Source organism: Pseudonaja textilis, chromosome 3 (assembly GCF_049901715.1).
Source record: "Pseudonaja textilis isolate UNSWEBS1 chromosome 3, rPseTex1.2, whole genome shotgun sequence".
In the NCBI taxonomy this organism is placed as follows: domain Eukaryota; kingdom Metazoa; phylum Chordata; class Lepidosauria; order Squamata; family Elapidae; genus Pseudonaja; species Pseudonaja textilis.
The window spans coordinates 111,655,532-111,677,016 of NC_141992.1; the positions used below are offsets into that span (position 1 = coordinate 111,655,532).

The 21,485-nt window shown below is 34.3% G+C and overlaps 1 protein-coding gene across 5 annotated transcripts in view; it reads right to left on the reverse strand.

Moving 5' to 3' along the window:
- Positions 1–21,485, reverse strand: part of RALGAPA2 (Ral GTPase activating protein catalytic subunit alpha 2) — a 164,378-nt gene that overhangs the window by 74,612 nt on the left and 68,281 nt on the right. For all 5 annotated transcript variants that reach the window (XM_026700983.2, XM_087930639.1, XM_087930642.1 and 2 more), the window contains 5 exons: positions 8,735–8,863; positions 6,844–6,969; positions 2,505–2,563; positions 1,964–2,072; positions 1,042–1,152 (listed from right to left, as the gene is read on the reverse strand). In XM_026700983.2, coding sequence (XP_026556768.1) covers positions 1,042–1,152; positions 1,964–2,072; positions 2,505–2,563; positions 6,844–6,969; positions 8,735–8,863 — 534 coding nt within the window. The remainder of the gene's footprint in view (positions 1–1,041; positions 1,153–1,963; positions 2,073–2,504; positions 2,564–6,843; positions 6,970–8,734; positions 8,864–21,485) is intronic.

Consider the following 21,485-nt stretch of genomic DNA (forward strand, 5'->3'; position numbering starts at 1 on the left):
ATGAGTAGCTAAAATAGAAAAGGTAGTCCCAAAGATAGGAGAGATAGGTATCCCTTGCTAATGAAATGAGTAAAGATTCCCCTGACACTTAATTTCTGCCTTGATGTACTTGGAATGTTTGCAAATGATGGACTTACATAAATTTTGTCCAACATTTTCCTGTTAAATGAAAGCAGGCAAAGATTATACAATCTGAAGAGAAGCCAGAATAAGAAATAAAGTCCCCAACTTTCAAAATTCAGTTATTCTGATCTAACTAAAAATGTAGAACATGATCTATGTCCAACTTATCAGCACTGATCCTTAGAATGAACTCATTGTCCTTCAGAAGGAGGGAGGCAAAGTGTGGTATGACAAAAACAAAAAACAAATTGACTTTTGGCAGAAAGGAAGGATTTGGATGCAATTTCATTGTCATAAAAATGCAATCCTCAGACAGAAATGCAATTTTAAAAACCTGTAAGTAGATGCAACTGCCACTAAAATGAGAATGAGCTGTTTCCAGAAATGACTAAAGGCTACAAAAGGCTAGCAGTATGAACTATCAAAATCTTCCAAATAGAAAACTAATTAATATAATAATCCTTTACAATGTTTTAAATATTAAGATATAAAAGCAAACTGTAAAAACTTAATTGCAACTTCTGAAATAGGTATATTTAAAAATAGAACCAGCAAAATATTGGTTCCTGCCCCATATTTTGTGGGTTATTAGAAAGAGAATAAACCCTAATTAGCTTATATGTTTTGCAGTAAATTGCAGCCAGATGGCTTTGGCAGCAGAGGGAGAGAGGGCTCAAATACACCACTACAGAATTACTAGTGCTATATCTGTTGAGAGGGACATAGAACATGAAGTGGTTTGTATTTTCTAAAAACATTTTATAATTATTTTAAACAGCTATTGAAGTGCACAGCATCTCCATTAGCACAGGAGGATTAAAATGCATCTGCTCCAAATAAGGCATTATATTTCACTTAAAAAACAAGCATTATAAAATACCAATTTCCATATATAACTATTTTGGAAATGAAACATACTTCAATAATTTTTTGGGGTAGAGAACTGTTGTATTCCTGCAGTTTTTTCCAGTAAGATGTCAATAACTGAAAGTTATCACAGGCTGCTTGTGCAATCTGCTTGTTAGAAAACTGCAAAAATGAAAAACAAATTAATAAGAAATAAAGAACCAACATCATCACAAGTGGATTGTTGTATTTCCAAAAATTTATTTCTCACTATCATTACATAAAGTAACATTAAGCTGGTCTCTGTGATTTAGGCCAACAGATGGTTTTTCCCATTTGACTCTGTAAACCGCTTAGAGTGCTATATGAAGCACTATATAAGTGCTATTGCTAAGTACTATTTCCCTTGGAATACCTTAAAATCCCTTAAGAAGGGATGGGGTTAACAATTCTCAAAACAGTTGTGTTCGGTTCTATGTATGCCTCCTAACAGAATGTTATGGAAAACCTATGTGCTAAGAAAAAGTAATCTCAGGCATAGAGGGTAAGAAAGTTTTTTTTTTTGCTTTGTTTTTAATTTTAATTTCAAACATGAAAAACTGAAATTAGGTTATTATTTCAATACAATTACATAATTTTTGTTGCTATGGTGTAACTCAGCAAATAATGACTATATATGAGACCCAGTACATCATCCTAATGCAATCCATGTTTTATGAAATGGGTCATCTACAAAAGCTTGAATTATAACAGCTTTGTTTAGATATCTGAACACTTGTTGCTCTAAAAGCTTATTCAATAGTAAATAATTTGTAAATACATAATTCACTATCTCTAACACATGATAACTGTTTTTGAAATTTTCAAAAGCATAATAATAGACCAAATAGATGAACCTTCTAAATAACTTAACAAAGTATTCTAAGTGAATACTCTTTGTCTTTGGTCAGCCCACAAAGTTGAACACACTTAAAATTATTTGCTATACTTGTACCTTTAGTGTCACACCACAAACATTTATTGCATCTTTTACTTGAGGATGGTTGGTACAGTGTACAAGTTCTTCACATATCCAAATCCCAAGACAGCAAAGGGCTAAATATCTTAAAAAAGAAAATTTACTCTCGTAAGTCACAAAGTCTTCTATATTTTCTTATACTAGTAGGATCTTTAAATTGAATTATAATCACCGTGCATAAGGATCAGATTGTCACTATTTTAGGGTAAATGTTTTTTTTAGTGCTAAATGCAAGTCCTAATATTTCTGCCATAAAAAGCAATGTTTGGTCTTTTGCCTAAGTTGTATTCATTTTTTATATTTATTGTCTAGCTTTACAATGTGAAGGGTCATTCTATATACAAGGACAATGAAATTACAATTATTTTTTGCCCTCTTCTGTGAACTTCACATTTTTTGCTTGTAATTTACTGAAATATTTTTTATCTTGGACAGTAGACATGTCTTCCTTTCCCCAATATACTGTATATTCTTTAATTACATTTTGTAATATTTTTTGTTTCATTCAGGATTTTACCTTGAAGCTTCACTTGGTTCCTCTGTGGCATTCTTTAAAAGAACATTTATGAGGCAACACTAGAAGAAGAAAAATTACAAGAATAAAATGTTTCTTCTGATGGACAACTACCTGATTAAAGCTTTGGAAGTATTCTTTGAGCATATCTATACTCACACCAGTTTAACTTTAACCTGATTTATGAAACTCTTGTTTGGACTGTGACATCATGGCAATAATGTGCAAGATATTTAGTCTGAACCATAGGCTTCCATATCCTTCCTTATGGCTATTCCACTGTTGCTATGCTCTCTCATCTTTCTGGTTCAGGGAAGCAACAGCCCAGGGGTGGGATTCTACTGGTTCTGTCCAGCTCTACAGAACCGGTAGCTCTGAAGAGCAACAGACACAGAACTGGTTCCGGGCAGCTCAGCAGGTTGCAAATTGCACTTGTGCAACTCGTGCAACTCGCACATGTGCGCACGATGCAGAACAACAGAACCAATAGTTATATTGGTCAGATCCCATTCCTGCAACAGCCAATTGATTTCTTCTCAATGGACAGGTCTTTCTACATACACACGTATGTATTATGTGTGTATGTGTAGTATGTATATGTGCTGTTGAAGTGAGTACAGACACATACATACATATACTCCATCCATCCACCCACAAAGTTAAGTTTATTTGAAGTTAAAGCATTAAAACTTACATGCAAAACAAGCACAACAAGCAGTTTTTAAAAATGTCTTTATGACTACCAATTTCTTTCTATTGTCATTTAGACTACCCTTCCATATATACTACAAGTAAAAAGCTCAATCATTATAACCAGAAACAAAATGCTGATGTTTCTGTCTGAATCTGGCAGAAATGCTTTTGAATTACTTGCTCTTTCCTTGAGCTTCTTATTCGTCTGTTTTACACATATGCCCCCTCCAATAGTGCACTGTCTCATTATTTTTCCAGTCATCTGATGTTAAAAGTGTTTCACCCTCAGGTGTCAAGTAGACCAAATAACTTGTAGGACAGAAAGAAACTAAGCTAAAAAATGCTAGATTTTGAACCAACTATCTTCTATTTCCAAGGCAAAAGTTATAACCACTGTACTGCTATAGCATTTAAGGTAAAAAAAAAAAGTAGCTTTAAACCACATCAAATAGGATCGTAAGCATTGATACTGGACTACTCGGGTGAGCCTATAACAAATTGAACCAAAAGGGCAGAGGATGAAGACATGTAGTGTAGTGATGAAGGTGCTGGTTTAGACAATGGGAGACTATGAGGTTGGGCCAGTTGCCATCTCAACCCAGCCCACTTCACACAGTCATTATGGGGAAAACAGGAAGCAGAAATATTAGGCTTGTATTAGCCTTGAGTTGACTGCACATGCATGTATGCATGCACAAACATCAAATAATAACATAAAAAACTGGGTTTAGAATTCCTTCAGAAAACCAGAGATTGATCTGTGACTTTGAATTGACAACTGCAGAAAAGAGGGAACTACAGCCTCTTGGTGAATTGATGTAATCAACACAGCCTATTCCTAAAACCTCTGAATCAATCTGAAATGACAACAAAAAAGCAAATAAGTCTGGAAGAAGAGGAATGGGGGATGGATTCATATTTTCTCCATCTTTTCTTTCATGAAGGAATCTAGCCTTTAAGGCCATTTAAATAGGAAGTAATTACCCTTTCTGGTGGCAGAGAATTCTATAGTTTACCTGTATAATAAATTCACTTTATTTCAGTTATTAATCAGTCCAAAGGAATTGGTATTCAAATATCCAAAGTATCCAAAACTAAACTGACAGTCAGTATAGTTAAGAAAAGTACATACTGAGGAAAAAATGGCTAAACAATAATATTAAATCAAAATACATTAAAGGACTTGCTCGGGCTACACATATACAACAAGAAGAAATTAAAATTATCAATCTGGACAATATAAACTTGGAATAGAAGTAAAAAAATACAAATACTAAACAAATGCATATACAATAGTGGCCAAAATTGTGGAAACCTTTTGGGAAAAGTGTTTCCTTTACATATTTTATGCCATCACTACCAAACGGAGATATTGATCTCATCAATCCAAATAACACTGTCCCATTGTTCCTCTGTCCAAGTAATATGGGTTTTAGCCCAGTTTAGTATTTTCAATTTTTGTTTGAGAGATAAAAGTGGGTTTTTTTTGGTGGAATTCTAGATTTTATTCCAGCAGTCTGCACCGAACAGTCCTTGTACTCAACTTGACACTACATTGCGCCATTTCATATAGGCACAATCTCTTAATTCTTCTATCTCACTTGCTGTTGTGCACCTTTTCCTGCCTTTACCAGTATGGTTTTCTGGTGACTGAGTCTCCTTATACCTCTTCAAAAACTTAGAAATGCCACCTTGGTTAAGTTTCCATCAATTTTCCTTCTAATTTCTTTATAACTGTAGCCTTCTTTACTTAATAATACTATTTTACATGACTTTCTGGGTGACCAGTCAACTCTTTGCATCATTACTTTAATTTTATTACATTTTACAAGCTCATTAGATGAAAGAACACAAAAAACCCCAACCAACTTGATAGCGATCACATAACACAGATAAATGTCCTCCTTTTAGCTTCAATAAATGACATCAATACTGAATCTTACTGTGATCTGATTGGCTCATTGCCAAAACAAGATGACACCTGATTGGCTCGCTAAACACTCATGCTCATTGGCTACAATCGGATGAAGGAAAGCTACATATCAACCTAAGCAAGTTGTGCTTCCTAGTTATTTGGTTATAACTTTTCATAGAATACAGATAATTGAACAAACTTTGTTGCATTACATTCTTGATTAAATTATCTTTCCAATAATATATAATTTTATGGTCCTACTCCAAAAAAAGTGGTGTTATTAGTCATAAAACCTCAAAAATACACTTCCCAAAAGGTTTCCACAATTTTGGCCACTACTGTATAAACATATGAATATATACATATCTCTCTATATATAAGTGAAATACCACTCACACATCATCACAAAATCTCCAGAACCGTAAAGCCTACAAACTTGAAATTTGGCACGTATTTTCCTCTTGGCTTCTAGGTGCTCACTAAGAAAGGATTTTTCGAAATGATCACCAGAGCATTAGTATTTTGTATATTATTATTAACATGCTCTGATGCTAAGGAGTTCTACTCCCTCTCCCCACCTGAAATCTGTTACAAATGCAAAACACAAGCAGAGGAGTTTCAGTTTCAATTTCAGAGCAGCAACCAGCTTTAGTACAGAACAGTTGAGCTAAACCACGCCCAGGCTCCTTGCTGTCTCCTTCTTGCTCACACAGCAAATACTGTTTCAGTTTCCACACAGCCCTCAACTCTCTCACATACTGACAGGATGCTAGTCAGATGAATACTGATGGATGCTGGTAGACAGAGGCACAATCCCCCCCCTTATTTTCCTTCCCCAAAACTAAGCCCAATCACATAGTTTCGTAGTGGAGCAAGGGTATAGAGCTAGTATAAATATATATTCATAATTAAACAATTAAATTATCCCAAAGGATTTAAGAATTACAAACTTTTCTTACAGATCCCTGTCAAACCTGACAAATATACCTGTGCTTCGCTACGAAACTATGTGATCGGGCTTAGTTTTTTGGGAGGAAAATTAGGGGGGCGGAATTGTGCCTCTGCCTACTAACATCAATATTCATCTGGCTAGTGTCCTGTCAGTGTGTTGAGACAGTTGAGGGCTGACATGACAGGTATGTCCCAAAGCCACTGGTTAATGCTAATCCTGAGGTTAATGTTAAGCTTTAACTATATATTATATTGAGAAATATTTTATTTTATTTGTCCTATCATTTCATTCAACTAGTTTTAGTGGGAAAACTAAACACTGAAGGATAAATACGCATAGCCCTATTCATGATTCAATATATCTCTCGATATCATACTAGAGGTATATTTTTACCCTGCTTTCATTCCAAAAAAACTTTAAATTCTTTGGCATTTCCTCAGGGGGAGCTGCTTCAATGCCTTAATTATTTTGGTTCTCCTTTGCTCCAGCTTTTCCATCTCTAAAATATCCTAAAATATCCTTTAAGATATTACTATGGTTTTAATTTGCCGATGAACTGTTTATCACTTGTGCTTTAAGATCTGAGTCTCTTTTTCTTAACTCAACACAAATATTTTTTTAAAAAAATATCTTTTCTATATCATTTAAAAATAAGAGAATAGCACAAGTCAGATTTGCATAGCATCCTAACACACAGTATATATTAAATGCAACACTAATTTCAGGAAGGCAGCCTGACTGCCTGTTATCATATAGATCAGCTCACAAAGAAAAAAAATTACCTTGACATCTGCAGTTCCTGTTGTTATTTCTGCTTCAGTAACAGATGATAACAATGAGATGTTTTGGTAAAGGTTAGGGAAGCAAATCAGAGAGCCAAGAATAGTATTTGCTTCTATGCGAGGAGCCTGTAACAAACAAACAAATGCATATGTTTGTATTGCTATATTAATTTAAAAAAATTAGATTCTGTTAGTATCAAAACAGAAGCCAGTGGTTAAGGCCCTAAGTCTAGAAATAGGGAGACTGTGAGGTCTAGTACTGCCTTAGGCATTAAAGCCAGCTGGGTGACTAAAGTCACTCCTCCCTTAGCCCAAACCACCTGCACAGAGTTGTTGTGGGGAAAATAGGAAGATCTTTAACACTAAAGCTTTGATGTGTTTCTTTTATCAAACTGGCAAAAATTTGATAGTATGACTAAAAGAGCTTCCAAAAGCCTCAAAAAGAAGGACTGGGGCCCATAAATCCCTTTCCCTTGAACATTTTCAACAACAGTCAATATACCATAGAGGGAAGAACCCACAATTTCCATGTACAGTTTTATTCCATTCCATTCATCCATCAATGTTTTGCTTCTCTAATGAAATCGGTTTGAATTAACCAAATTCCTAATTAAGCAATTCCTAATTTTGAAATATTCAATCTTAGATGCTTGAGGACACCTACAGGATATTGAATTCCACTGCCAATTTCTGATATCACAGACAGTCCTGATTTAGGGAGCACAATTGGGACTGGACATTCCACCATAAATAAGTGTGATGATAAAGTGAGTCATCGTGTAAACTGGACCTAATTTTATGACCATTTTTAAACTGGCTGCTAAGTGAATCTGACTTCCCAATTGTCTTTGCTTGTGGGAAGCTAGCTAGGAAGGTTGCAAAATTCAATTACATTAGTACAAGATGCTAGAATCATCATAAATGCAAGCTAGTTGCCAAGTACCCAAATTGCACTCATGTGATTGTGGGGGTTGTATGATGGATATAACTTTGTGTACAGTGGAACCTCAGATGTGTGCATGTAATCTGTTCCAAGAATTTGGTCGTCACCCAATTTGGTCCTCACCGGAAGCGCATGTGCATTAAAAAAATGAGTGCGACCTGGAAGGGGAAATTGGCATGAAACAGTAAATCACTGCAGCTGTGTTTGATCACCACCCCAGCACCCATTCACAACCAGAGGTAAGAAATTTTGATCATCACCCAAATTGGTCATGAACGGAAGAGTTCACAACCAGATGTTCCACCTGTATTTTTTCTTTAAATGGCATTTTTCATCAAAATGACATAACATTTCCAGATGTTCTTCTGCAACTACGAAAGATTACACCTGCAAATGTAAGATGGACTGCATAAATTGCCCCTATTCTATTTTTGATCATTTCTCTCTTTCTCAATGCAAAAATGATTAATTTCTGACCAAATCAGAAATTGAAACATGAACATAAAAATGAATGAATTAAAAATGAGAAAAATATTCAGATCTCAATCAAGTGAATTTTCATTTGTTTTCATAGCTAAAACAAATGAAATCTAGAAAGCTCATTTGTTCTGTTTACATTTATTTTTAATAAGATTGCACTTCCTAGCATTCAACTTAATATTATGTAATAAAAATATCCTACTTCAACAACATGAATTCTGGCTTGGCTATGTAACTGACAAAGATAAGTGATCAACAAGATATTAGTTCATACTGTCAATCAGAAAAGACATATCATAATGAAAAATTACTGCTACCTTGAAATTTGAGGCAATTGGCAAGTTGTTATTTGAAAAAAAATGCAAATATCATTCTACTCCAATGTCACACTGCACTAATGAGTTGATACTGAGAGCCGGGAAATCTGCATATTGTTAACAATCATACACTGAACTCTGACATACTTACCTCTAACATATTTGTACTCAGAACTCTAGTTGCCGCTGTTATGAAGTCTCTTATTAGCAGTGTAAAGCCAGGTAAGCCCAAGAAGAAAAAGAATGGGGAGCAGTGTTTGACGATAGTGTTCAAAACATTCTGAAAAGGGGGAAAAATGAAATGTGTGAATATGTGAATATGTTAAGAATTTTTCATTTGTCCTTAAAATCAGTATCCTGCTCTTATGTAATAGATCATAGGAGAAAGAAGCTCTGGTTCATGAGGACCAGAGATATGCGTACTAATATATAATGCACACTTTGAAGTAAATATATGTCATTATTAAGAAGGATTCTTTCAGTATTTATATATGAATTTTAAAATACATACATGCATGAAGAGTCCTTGGTGCTCTCTGAGCCTGGCTGTTTTCTTGCAAATGTTTTATTATCAAGCTAGGTAACATCATCAGACTAACACTGAAGATGTTACCTGCTTTAGGTAATGAAACTTCTGCAAGAAAACAGCCAAGCTCAGAGCACCAACAACCCCTCATTTCAACTCTGAACTACAGATATTCTCTATTGGTACACATGCATGTGTCCCCTCATTTCAAAGTAACATATTGCCTGAAGAAATATCACCAATATAAACATCTATAAATAGCTACCTATGTTTATCAAGATTCTAATAATGTTCAGAGATACAAGAAATGTACTAACATGGGGAGGAAACAATCCTAATTGACAATATTGTTCTTATGTTCTCCCATCTCAGACTAGTAAAGGAAACCCATAGGCAGGAAATCCATAGTAGCAGGGCCCCCTATCCATGTCTACAACGCTACCACAGTAAATAAACTTTTTGCCAAATAAACAATAAAAATAGTAATGTGATGTTACTCCTCTGTTTTTGACACAATAGACCAACACAGCTCTCCTATGTCTAAAACCTGAAAGGCTTATTTCAGGTTTTGAAGGTTTGTCTTCCAGCTTCTGTCACAATCATAGAGCTATAGATGACACGTGACATGTATTATGTCAAATGGAAGTGCAGAAATGCATATGGCTTTTCCAACTCTCTGCGTTTCCCACAATCAGAATACCATGTCCTGGTCTGTCAGATTAAATTTTAATTCTTTGGGTTTGTTGCTAGAAAGCTGATCAGATCCTGCCTCAATAAGTGACTTGTTGGGAAATAATCTAATAATCTGGCTATACAAGATTTTTTCCACTTCTGTTCTCCTTTTATGCTGTAACCATTCTCAAGACAAGTTCTTCAAATGGAAAAAGAGTACTACTTCTAACTCTATAGGTGAAAGAAAATTACCACTTATTAGACAAAAAGGTAGAAAACACAACAGACAGGAGGCAAATCTCAGTTAAAACTTCATATGAAAACAACTTAAATCAAAGAAAAAAATTAATATATTTTTGTTTGCTTTAAATTCCATTCTTCCTCTTCTGTTATGCTTCCGCTGTGGATTTGTAAAAGCCCTACAGTTTTGTGGGTTTTTTTCTCCTAACAAGACTGATATTCAGGAAATATTAGATCAAAAATGTTACTCCATATAACTAAACTTTACAGTGTTATGCACTGATAATTAACACAAAACAGATTTTTCTCAATTATTGACTAAGAGGTAAATAAATGTTAGCATCACAACACACAGCATTTCCCGTTGAAACATCATTTCAGTTAATGTTCAAACTGGTTTTAATCACTTCCCATGTTACAATTTAAAGGCAGTATCAGTCAATGCAAACATTCTAAAAGAATGAGCAGATGGAGACTGGAGTCATGAAGTGGCTGGTAAACTCCTGTTCTGAAGGCAGAACAAAAGACCCACCTTTTCCATAATTACTGGACTGATTAATGCATTGCGTTTTCTCACAGCACACCTGTAATTATTGAGAGGTAAGCATTGTGCTGTGTGCCTAGTGTCTGAACCTGCTCTATAGCAGCAGATGGGGCTACATCTCTGTTGACATATGTTACAATAAAATGACTCATGAATCTTGGCATGAAAGGCAGAGTGCAGCATTTTAAAAGATTAATAAATTCTAATTGTTAATCTTGTTGGCTTTTTTTCTTAAAGCCATGTGTCCATAAAAAGATTCCAGAGTATTTTTCAAGTAGAGGCTAAAGCTACACATTGCATGAATGGACTAAAACTTCACTTTTCTTCTAAAGTGAGAGATGTTTGGGTCTGGGCCCTTTGGGAGTCTATGAAACAAAGGGCATAAGACACTGTAAAGTTCTCCTATGCAAGTCTTAATTAAATAAATGTGCAAACACATTCATGGCACATTGCAGCAGGTTGCTTTTCACCAGTTATCATCTAGGCTGTATATGTTTAAAATCATTCACTGGTAGCATAAAGAAGTATACATTATTATTAAAACAAATAATAAATCATTGTAGGATTTTTAATTTATATGGTTCAACATATTGACGTTTTTTGAATTGCAATATTTGTTAATTGTGCTAAATATGATAATAGAACTGGTTATATAAAATTTAAGAACAACAATATACCCACTTGTGAAGCTTACTGCCTGAAGCAATCTCCTCAAAATCTCTTTGAAATTAAACTGAAGGACCAAATAACAATACAATGAACATGAACATAATATTCAATATCAATGTAGTGGAAACACACTACTGCTGATATATACAAATCAGTTAAGTCATTAGGGTGTCACAGGATCTTAAATATATTTATTACTCATTTGCTAGTTACGTCTGATTCTTCATGTCCGAACAAGCATCAATTATCTAGTTTCATTTGTAACTATTTGGATTCTTGTAAGTTCATGTTTGTTTCATCAGTAATAATTGTTAATCACTTCATCTTCTGTCAAGCTTTTTCAATTGCTCTTGATATTTACAAGCATTAGGGTCATCTTCAATAACTCTTGTTTTCACATTAAATGTCCAAAATACTTAAGCTAGCTCCAATATTCATGCTTCCAGTAAAAACACTGCTTTTATTTAATCTAGTATTAAATTATCTGTTCATTTAGTAGTCCAAGGTCTTCTCAATAATTTTTTCTAGCACCACAATCCATTATCAAGCTTTTATTTTGGAGTTTCTGTTACTATATGCACAGAGAAATATGTATGAAGAGCAATGTAAATTGTGAATTCAATTTATAAGACTCTCCTCAGGGCTCACAAGTCTGTTGTATTTCATTTAATAAAACAGAAACACTGATTTAAAAAATGAATGACGTTGAAGAGAAAATAGTGTGTTGCTTAAAAGTTTATAAGCCTTTTTGAATTTTTACACACATACACACGCACATTTTTGATTAATTTAATCAAAATAAATTCATTCATTCAATCATTCATTCTTTCTCCAGTTTTAAGATATGTGGATCACCAATTTTAAACATTGTTTATGCCTGGAAGGTTTTATATTACATTATATATTTAAAAGCTGAAATAAATAAATTTAAAAATAAGTCCCACTAAATTCAGTAGGACTTATCCCTGATGCAACTTCTACAAAGATACAGTACTGAAATCAGTGCCATTTCTATTGATCTCAAGGCAAGTCTATAGCTGTTTAGAGGGAGTAGGGTGTTACTGCTTGAAAGCTTGATTATTCTTAATGGATGAGTCCCTTAGATCTGCTCTCTCTAGAGTACAGAGAAATGTTCCTCTGGGACTAAATGATTAACTAAATTACTGACCAAATCCAGAGGATAAAGGAAGCAGAGAATTTAAACCCAGAAAATAGTTAGGTGAACTAATGTTATCTTAAACATATACAGGTACTTGTGAATGAAGAGATAGCCAGAAATAAGAGTAGAAATATGTAAGAATTTCTACAAAGCGACTGGGAACTGGAATCCTAATCATTGGAATTAGGCCATTCTACAATTCTGATCTTGCTATGCTACTAGTTCTAGTCAGTCTAGTATATAGACTGGCTTTGATTATCCAAAGATTTTGTTGTTCTGCTTTTAAAAACAAATTCTACAGCTCAATCCTCTTTAAAGTGGATAACCTCAATAAAGATGGATTACATAAATGAAACTTGGCCTGCCTACTGACAGTGTCTGAGTAACTGACCTTCTGAATACCTTTGCTAATTACTGTTTTAGCCTGACTATGTTTTACACAGAACAACAACCTTTCAACAAATTTGAAAAATAGCTGTCTATAATACCAACTTAATAGCCATGTCTGATCTTGTCTCTTATAATGAAAACTAGAGCCTTGTTTATAATACTGGATTCATCCACTGGAAAGTACCTTAATTTTTCTTCTATGATAAATACAGTATATTTTTCAATGACAACAGACTTGTCCAAATTATTTTAGACAAATTATGCCAATACTATCTTGAACACTTTCTTCAATATGGTGCCAGTTGAGTTGGATTTCATGTCTAGTAATGCTAAATGAAAAGCATAAGGATGGATGAGCCAAAGCAAACTATGCTCTGTCATCAAAGTTAAATGTTAGAGAAAAGAAACACTGTAACCGTAGTTTTGCTATCTTTTCCATAGCAGAATGATGCCAAATAGAAAAACAATTCAAGGAAACATGGGAAATGAATTCAATTTTTTTACAACTAATTACCCAAAGGTTTGTGCTAATAATTTCTAAGGGTCAAAGGCAAATATTACCCACATGTCATCCTTCACTGGAATCTTTTCAAAGATAATATCTGATAGTTTAGATTTATGTAGCTTTTTCATACTGTGCCTAGCTAGGATGAATTCAAGGTAACCAAATGTTTTTGACAAGCTGTTGCTGCCAAATATTTCAAATCCTCCCTTTTATGAAGCAATACAGAAAACTGGCAATTTAAGAAGAGAATTCACCTCCAAGGAAATTGCAACGTAAGAACTTCTGTGTAATGTCAATGAGCTTACAAATACATAAATGAATAAAGTAGTTCAAACATAGTAGGTTGTTTCCTTCCTTCAAAGTATAGTTCTGTAAATGTAAATAACATTCAGCAGTCTGCAGCCTAGCAAATCAATCATTTTAATTGAATGCTAAGTACACAGAAAGAGTAAAACCACAACCAATAATAAAAGCACAGAACAACAGCAACAGAAATAGGTTTATAACTAATCCTGCCACACTCATCCTTTACCACTTTCATAGCTGATCTATAAACATGCAAAATAATTTTGGATTATTATAGTTCCAAATCATTCTACAATTACCAAAATGAAAATTTCAAATGAGAGATTGGTTCTGGAAGCGCTTCCATTGTTTACATAATTGCAGAATATAATTTAGTGTCAGTGCTGTTATAGAAAAATAGAAAAAAGCACTGCAAACCGTTGCTACACAAAATAATGTAGAATCAGAAATAGGAAGAAGGAAGTAGAGTTCTGCTTGTGATTAAATATCATAACTTATATTGATAAATTTTCATTTTCAAAGCACCAAAAATACTGCATATTTATTTAAATATTTCCTTTCACCTCTTTCAAATTTACTGAAAAGTTATAAAATACCCTTTTCTTGTATTTATTATTATTGACATTTATACATGTAACATGATAGGCTGCCATATGTCTTCAGAAAGATTCCTAACCAGAAAGAAGTTAACAGATTAATTCCTGCCTTTAATTATGTAGAGCAGCTTTGAGGTACCAGAGTTTAACATTGTTTTCCTTTTATAATAAAAAGAGATATTTAAATAATAAGCTATAATGCGGTAAAAGGCAGCTAAGCAACATCAACATTTAATTAATTATTTTGGAAAAATACTCAAGTAAACCCAATTCAAATATTTTTAAAAAGACTACTGAAAAGTTTATTAAGAACGATTATAAGTGTTTGCACTACTAGTTTTGAAACTTCCCTGCATATCCTCTTAATTGTTCTGAGTTATTAAGTTTTCTCTGCATTCCAGTTTAATATTTAAATTAGGCTTTCTGTATAAAACATCAAAATTGCAAAGTCCATGTCCAAAGCCCCATTAATTGCATGCTACTGTTTCTAGTGAAAAGACAATTAAGAGGTTTATAGGAAACTGTTACATTGTTGAAGTATTTTTGGACTTTTGTCAACTACTATACATTATTTTCCTCTCTGAGCGTAAGAATAATAAATATGTAATTGTAGGAATGCTTTTTCTAAAACAGGGCCTCTAATTCTAATTAACTTTGCATCTAGAGTAAGCACAAAAAAAGAAATTAAATGATGTAATTGTTGCATGATGTTGTTCTTTTAACTGGGAGATGTTGCTAGAATAAACGAAGGGAAAAAAAGAATACAAGACACAATGAAAAAGAAATTCTCAATTCTTACCAAACATCAGAATCCAGAAAATTCCTAAAAGATAACAACAAAGTAATAACAACTTTGAATGTATAACTACTTTATGAATTATTTTTCGCTCCATAAGATGCACTCCCCCCCCACCAAAGTGGGTGGAAATGTCTGTGTGTCTTATGAAGCGAATATGATGAACAGCAGCCAGGCCGCAGCAGTGGGGTCCTTTTACAGTGCTGATCCCCGCCTCTTCTGTCTCTTTTCCGCAGTGCAGGAGTCAATAGGCAGACTTGGCACATCAGAGGACACCTATCTGTGGTCCTCTCAGGGTCTGCCTCCTGCCCTCACTACACTGCTGCTCCATATTCGGCGCTCCATATTCATATTTTCTTTTCATCTTTTCCTCCTCAAAACCTAGGTGTGTCTTATGGTCAGGTACGTCTTATGGAGCGAAAAATACGGTACATCAACATGAAGTCAGGAAGAATGAAAGTGAACATTTTATTTCAAGTCAATGACACTGAATTCCCAGTGAATTCTCTTGTAACTGTACAATGATTTCACTTCAAGCTTATTCTTATAGCAAAATAGTAACACGTTTTTTAACTTCACAGTTAGCAGAACCAACAAAACCTGTGTGCTCAGATGCCTTCCCAAATTGATGGGATCTACCCTCCTCCCACTTTTTTTTCCAGGTGGTGGTAACAGCACCTTGTCATGCTTGGTCTCTGATACTTCTAGGCAAGCCCTTCACCAGGGCTGTGTTACTGTCCCTCTGCCCCTCTGCCCACGTATCCTGATAAAGAACATGGACAAAATTAGTTCTTGCTTAAGGACATGAATAATGCAGAATGCTTTCTTCCACTGCTTAGTATACAGGAAAACATTTAACATTTATTTCACCTAAACCAACTAGTCCCACTGAATTCTGGTCAGGACCTTGGAAGACCCATTGCAGAAAAACAAATGCTAAGAGTATTTTCCTATAAAGGAATCTATTCAACAAAGGGCTATAATCAAGTGAAACTCATGATTACTCCAGAAGTTTTTATATAGCCAAGAGGGAGGGAGGGAGGGAGGGAGGGAGGGAGAGGGAGAGAGGTGGGGGCGGGAATTAGTGCTGTGCAATGACTATGAAGTTGGACTAGAGGTTGAGAGATGCAGATAATAATTGTAACCTTTCCTGCTAGCCTTTAAATTTGTTTGTGGGAGCCTCAAAAGTTGATTTTCAGAAGAAGGCATTAGTCTCACCCCATATCAGTATAGATATACAGGAGTATCTTTTAATCTCAGCTATATCTGCCTGCTGCCATAGAATAGTTAGGTTGTAGGATAGAACGTAAACTAATAAATATTCAGTGTTATCCAAATATTGAGTGAATGATACATTTACTTTTACTAATATGAAAATAAAGTCAATGAATGCAAACCACTGATATAAGTGCAATAGAGTAATTTAGATGAAAATACCCTACATAAAAGACTGTTGTGACAAGATATAAATTAACATTTCTTTAAGTTCCCATAAAAAGCGGCGGGGCTTCTCTTTCCATTTAGGGATAATAAAACGGTACAATAAAATACCCGAAAGAATTCAATTAGATATGCTTTCTCTCTTTTGGCAGTGAAATGCATCCTTCCTAAATTTACTTAGGAGTAGCTGATACTTTTTGCAACTGTCACTGCAAAAAGAAAATCAAACTTGGTAGGGCAGTCTTACAATCCAGAATCCATCCAAGCTGTTCCTAAATGGCAGATGTTATTGATTCTGAGAAAGAAAAATTAAATTCAAGGCCTGGGAAGACTTCCTTCATTGTGGATGATAGAATATAACATAATACAGGTAGCTCTCGAGTTATGGCCACAATTGGGCCCAAAATTTATGTTGCTAAGTGAAACATTTGTTAAGTGAGTTTACTCCATTATACAACTTTTCTTGCCACAGTACTTTTCATGGCAATCTGAATTATTATTAACCTCCACCCCATTGTAAATCATTCCAGCATTCTTTGGAAGATAATACTTCTTCTTATCTACTAAGAATCCACAAAAGGGATTTTTTTTTTTTACTATTTCTGAAAGAGTTCTGTGGATCTGAGATATCAGCAGGAAAATATTTTCATAGTGGCAGCCCGATGTAAAATCAAGGAATTTCAGTAACAGATCTGTATTTATGCGTGGGGGAGGATTGCCACTGCAGGTCCTCAGCAAATACTTTCCTCTGACATATATTTACTCAGTGAGAAGATATATTCCTCTTCTGCAAAGCAAATAGCATTTAAGCATGCAGAAATTTGCTTTGCATGGAGTATGTTTTGATTTCAGGGCAAAAGGTAACGCTTTAGGAATCTACAGTAAATATTGTAACAAAGTGTGTTACCAACAATGTTTTATTGTTTTATGCTTATTTATAGCTATCATATCCCCAATTTGCTGATTCTGATTCTTAATCCTACCCAAGAAAGGGCTGAAAAACGAATGCTTGTATTTTATTATGAATCATCATCTGCGTTTTTCTGTGTGATGTTATAAAGTTGATTTAGGATAAAGGCAATGCTTCCTAAATTGATTAGGTTCACCGTGTGACCTCTCACAAATATAATACATAGGAATTATCTGAAACATTTTTTTCTTTTGAATCAGATGTAATTCATGTGCACTGATCCAAAATGTCATCGAAGTATATATTGAGAAGACTTTAATTATTGACAAATATTTGCAAATTAAATGTTTACAAATTATCTTCTTTAAATCCCCTGCTTTTATCTAACCCTTACAGGTAAACATATTATAACTTTCCAGAACATTTACATATATAGCCTTAAAAGTCTCACCAGCTTTATTCAAATTTAGATAAAACAGTGTATTCAGAATGGAAACTAATACATGAACAACCAGAAAAGCAATTCTCAGAATTGCATGTTTGGCTTACTGAAAAATCTGAAGGTAAGTCTGCCACCAAGAGGAACAAAAGAGAAATATTTTTATGTTGCTTAGAAAATTTAGAAATACTGATTTAACTTCTTATTTTGTTTATGTATGGTTTAGGGTACAATACAACACTTTGCCAGCATGTATTTGATAGCTATAAAAATTTATTTAGAAATGGAAGCCATGTTAATAGTCGAAATTGGAATTTTCATGTTTGGACAGTTATATTTAATATTTGACACAGTCAACCGACTTAATAAAATTCTGTTCTTCTTCTATTTTACCGTATACTATTTTATCATATTTTTTATTTATGCTTTATCTTACCTACTATATTTTATTTTATCTCATCATAGCTATTTTATCATACTTATCTCTTATCTCATTTTATTGTATTTTATTGTGGCTGATGCTCATGTTTGATATGGTCAATTATAATTGATTAATCAATAAAGTATATCTTACATTATTTTTAATAATTTTTTTACAATAAAATATAAACATTCCTTTTAGTACTAATTTTTATTGCTGCTTGCATTCAGTCATACTAAACAAAAAGTCAATATGCTAACTGAGCTGATGGCTTCTATTTAGGAAGATCTTAAAAATGCAAGATGTCATAGTTATCTAATAACAGTATAATCCACATCATATAAGTAAAAAACCCAAGCATATCATATATAGCAAGCAAGGAGACAAAAAAATAAAAGAAAGTATCACACAGAACTAGACATTTCTATAACAGGAACCAATTAGACTGTATAAAAGTAGAAACAGGTTTTTAAAAAGTTTGGTTTGTTTATGTTTCAACCTTTCTGCATGGTTGGAAGGCATATTTTATGAACAACATACAATCTCTTACCCAGGATCTAATCGACCCAATAGGAAAGTTATTGCAAGGAAAACATTGTATGAAAATATTGCAAGGAAGACATTGTATGTGCTAACTTGTTGGGCTAGAACAGAGAAGAGCCATTTTCAGTGAAGTCCCTGAGAGATTTGGAACAATCACTTTGTCTCAGTCCAACCTATCTCTAGAAGTTTGATAGACAACTTGGAAGAAGTGCCGGTGTATACGACCTTGAGCACCTGAAAGGAAGATAGGATATAAATGTAATGAAGTGATGAAACATGATCATAAAAGCCCAGTCCAGCATAATACCACTGAAAAAGAAAAACAAGAAATCCAAGAAGAAACCAGCATGGCTGCACAAACATCTCTCTGTTAAACTAAAGGACAAAAAGAACAAGTACAAAAAATGGAAAGAGGGACACACAACTAAGGCAGAATATCAGCAGATAGCCAGAATCTGCAAGATGAAGTTAGGAAAGCAAAGGCTCAGAGGGAACAAAGACTTGCAACAGAAGTCAAAGACAAGTTTAAAAAAAGTTTCTTTCAACATATAAATAACAAGAAAAAATCAAGGAAACCGTAGGTCCACTAAAGAGAGAAGACAGCAAGGAAGTAACGGGCAGCAGAGACAAAACAGAGCTGCTTAACTCATTCTTTGCATTGATCTTCATGCAAAAAGAAACTATAGCTAACCTACCAAAAACACAACTGTAAAAGAAAGACTAGAAATAAAAAGAAGAAAAAAGAATGGTAAGAGAACACCTGTCAATCAAGATCACATGAGGTACTAATATCAGCCTTATTAAAACCACACCTAGAATCCTGCATCCAGTTTTGGTCACCACACTATAAAAAAGACGTTGAGACTCTAGAAAAAGTGCAGAGAAGAGCAACAAAGATGATTAGAAGACTGAAGGCTAAAACATATGAAGAATGGTGACAGGAACTGGGCATGGCTAGTCTAATAAAGAGAAGGACTAGGGAAGACATAATAGCAGTGTTCCAATTTTTGAGGCGCTGCCACAGAGAGGAGGGAGTCAACCTATTTTCCAAAGCACAGAAGGCCAAACAAGGAAATGAATGGAAATTGATCAAGGAGAGATACAACCTAGAAATAAGGAGAATTTTTCTGACAGTGAGAACACTCAATCAATGGAACAGTGTCGTCTTCAGAAGTTGTGGGAGCTTCATCACTGAAAGCTTTCAAGAAGAGACTAGAGTGCCATCTGTCAGAAATGGTGTAGGGTCTCCTGCTTGGGCAGTAGGTGGATTAGATTATCTACAAGGTCCTTTCCAACTCTTTTTCTGTTAAGTGTTGGATGTAGTGTATAAAGGAGAAAGTAAGAAATGTACGAATAATCCATAGAGGAAAATCTTGTTCTGAATCTTGATGGATACAGCAATATTTACACTTACTTCCATGTATGTTCTTATATAACAGAAGCAATGCCTTATTTCTTATTGGAACAACTGATACCAGCTCCCTACAAAAACAACCCTGTGGGGTGGGGTAGATTGAGAGTGAGTGACTTGCCCAAGTCACCGGGCTGATTTTTCATGCCTCAGGTGAGACTAAACTTTGCAATTCTATGGTAAACTGCAAAAAAAATCAACTATAAAGGCCAGACAAGGAACAATGGATGGAAACTGATCAAGGAGAGATTCAGCCTAGAAATAAAGGGAAATTTTCTGACAGTGAGAACAATCAACCAGTGGAACAGCTTGCCTTCAGAAGTTGTGGGAGCTTCATCACTGGAAGTGGTATAGGGTCTCCTGCTTGACCAGGAGTTGGACTAGATGACCTACATGTTACCTTCCAAGTCTGTTATTCTAATTCTTGGTTTCTAGCCTGATGCCTTCATTATTAGACCAAATGGGATTAAGAGTGATCCAATCCATATATGTATGTTTGAGCATGAGATAGTCAACAAAGCAAACTTAAGTAAGAAATTTAAACATTTGGATTCAGAAATCATTAAAGGAGTAATCCAAATTGTAAGAGCGGCAATTAGTTTTGTTGGTTTACAAAGAGTGTTCTCTTCCTCTGGAATAATTCACTGAAAACTGCAAAGCAATTTGGAAACTGAAAAAGCAAGATAATTTGTCTTTCTTTTTTGCCAGACTGAAAAAAAAGAACAAATGACACTTTATTTGCCATTCACCAAAGTTTTCAATGTCTTGTGCTGACTTGGTTGAAATTGCCTATTCTTTACTTTAACAAAATGTACTTTAAATGAGAAGTGCACATTTTAAGTAATAATCTATTTTTATTGTTTGCTGAAGAAAATTACTCAGAACAAGCCAATTTAAAAGCAGCTGGGGATCATGCTGTTATAACATAGCAAATGTATCCCTCAAATATCCACAAATAATTCAACTGGAAGTGCTTCATCTCCTAATGTCTTCACAACTACATAACTTAGCTAATAACTGCTAAGTTATTAATATTCTGAATTCTATATAAAATGATTTTTTAAAAATCTGACAAAAATTGTATACACACACATACATGAATAAACCATTGTATTCATACTGTATCAAACAAGCACTTTTACTAGAAATGATTGCAAAATATTCTTGGTAAATGAAATGATTTAAAACATTAAATTGGCTCTCCCTGACTAGTGAATTAAATTATGAATTAAATCAATTTGATGTAAATCAAATCCATCCTACTTATAATTATTCAGATCTTCGCAGGATCCATTTTTCTAGGAATGCTCTCGTGGGATTTCTTATAATGAAGCT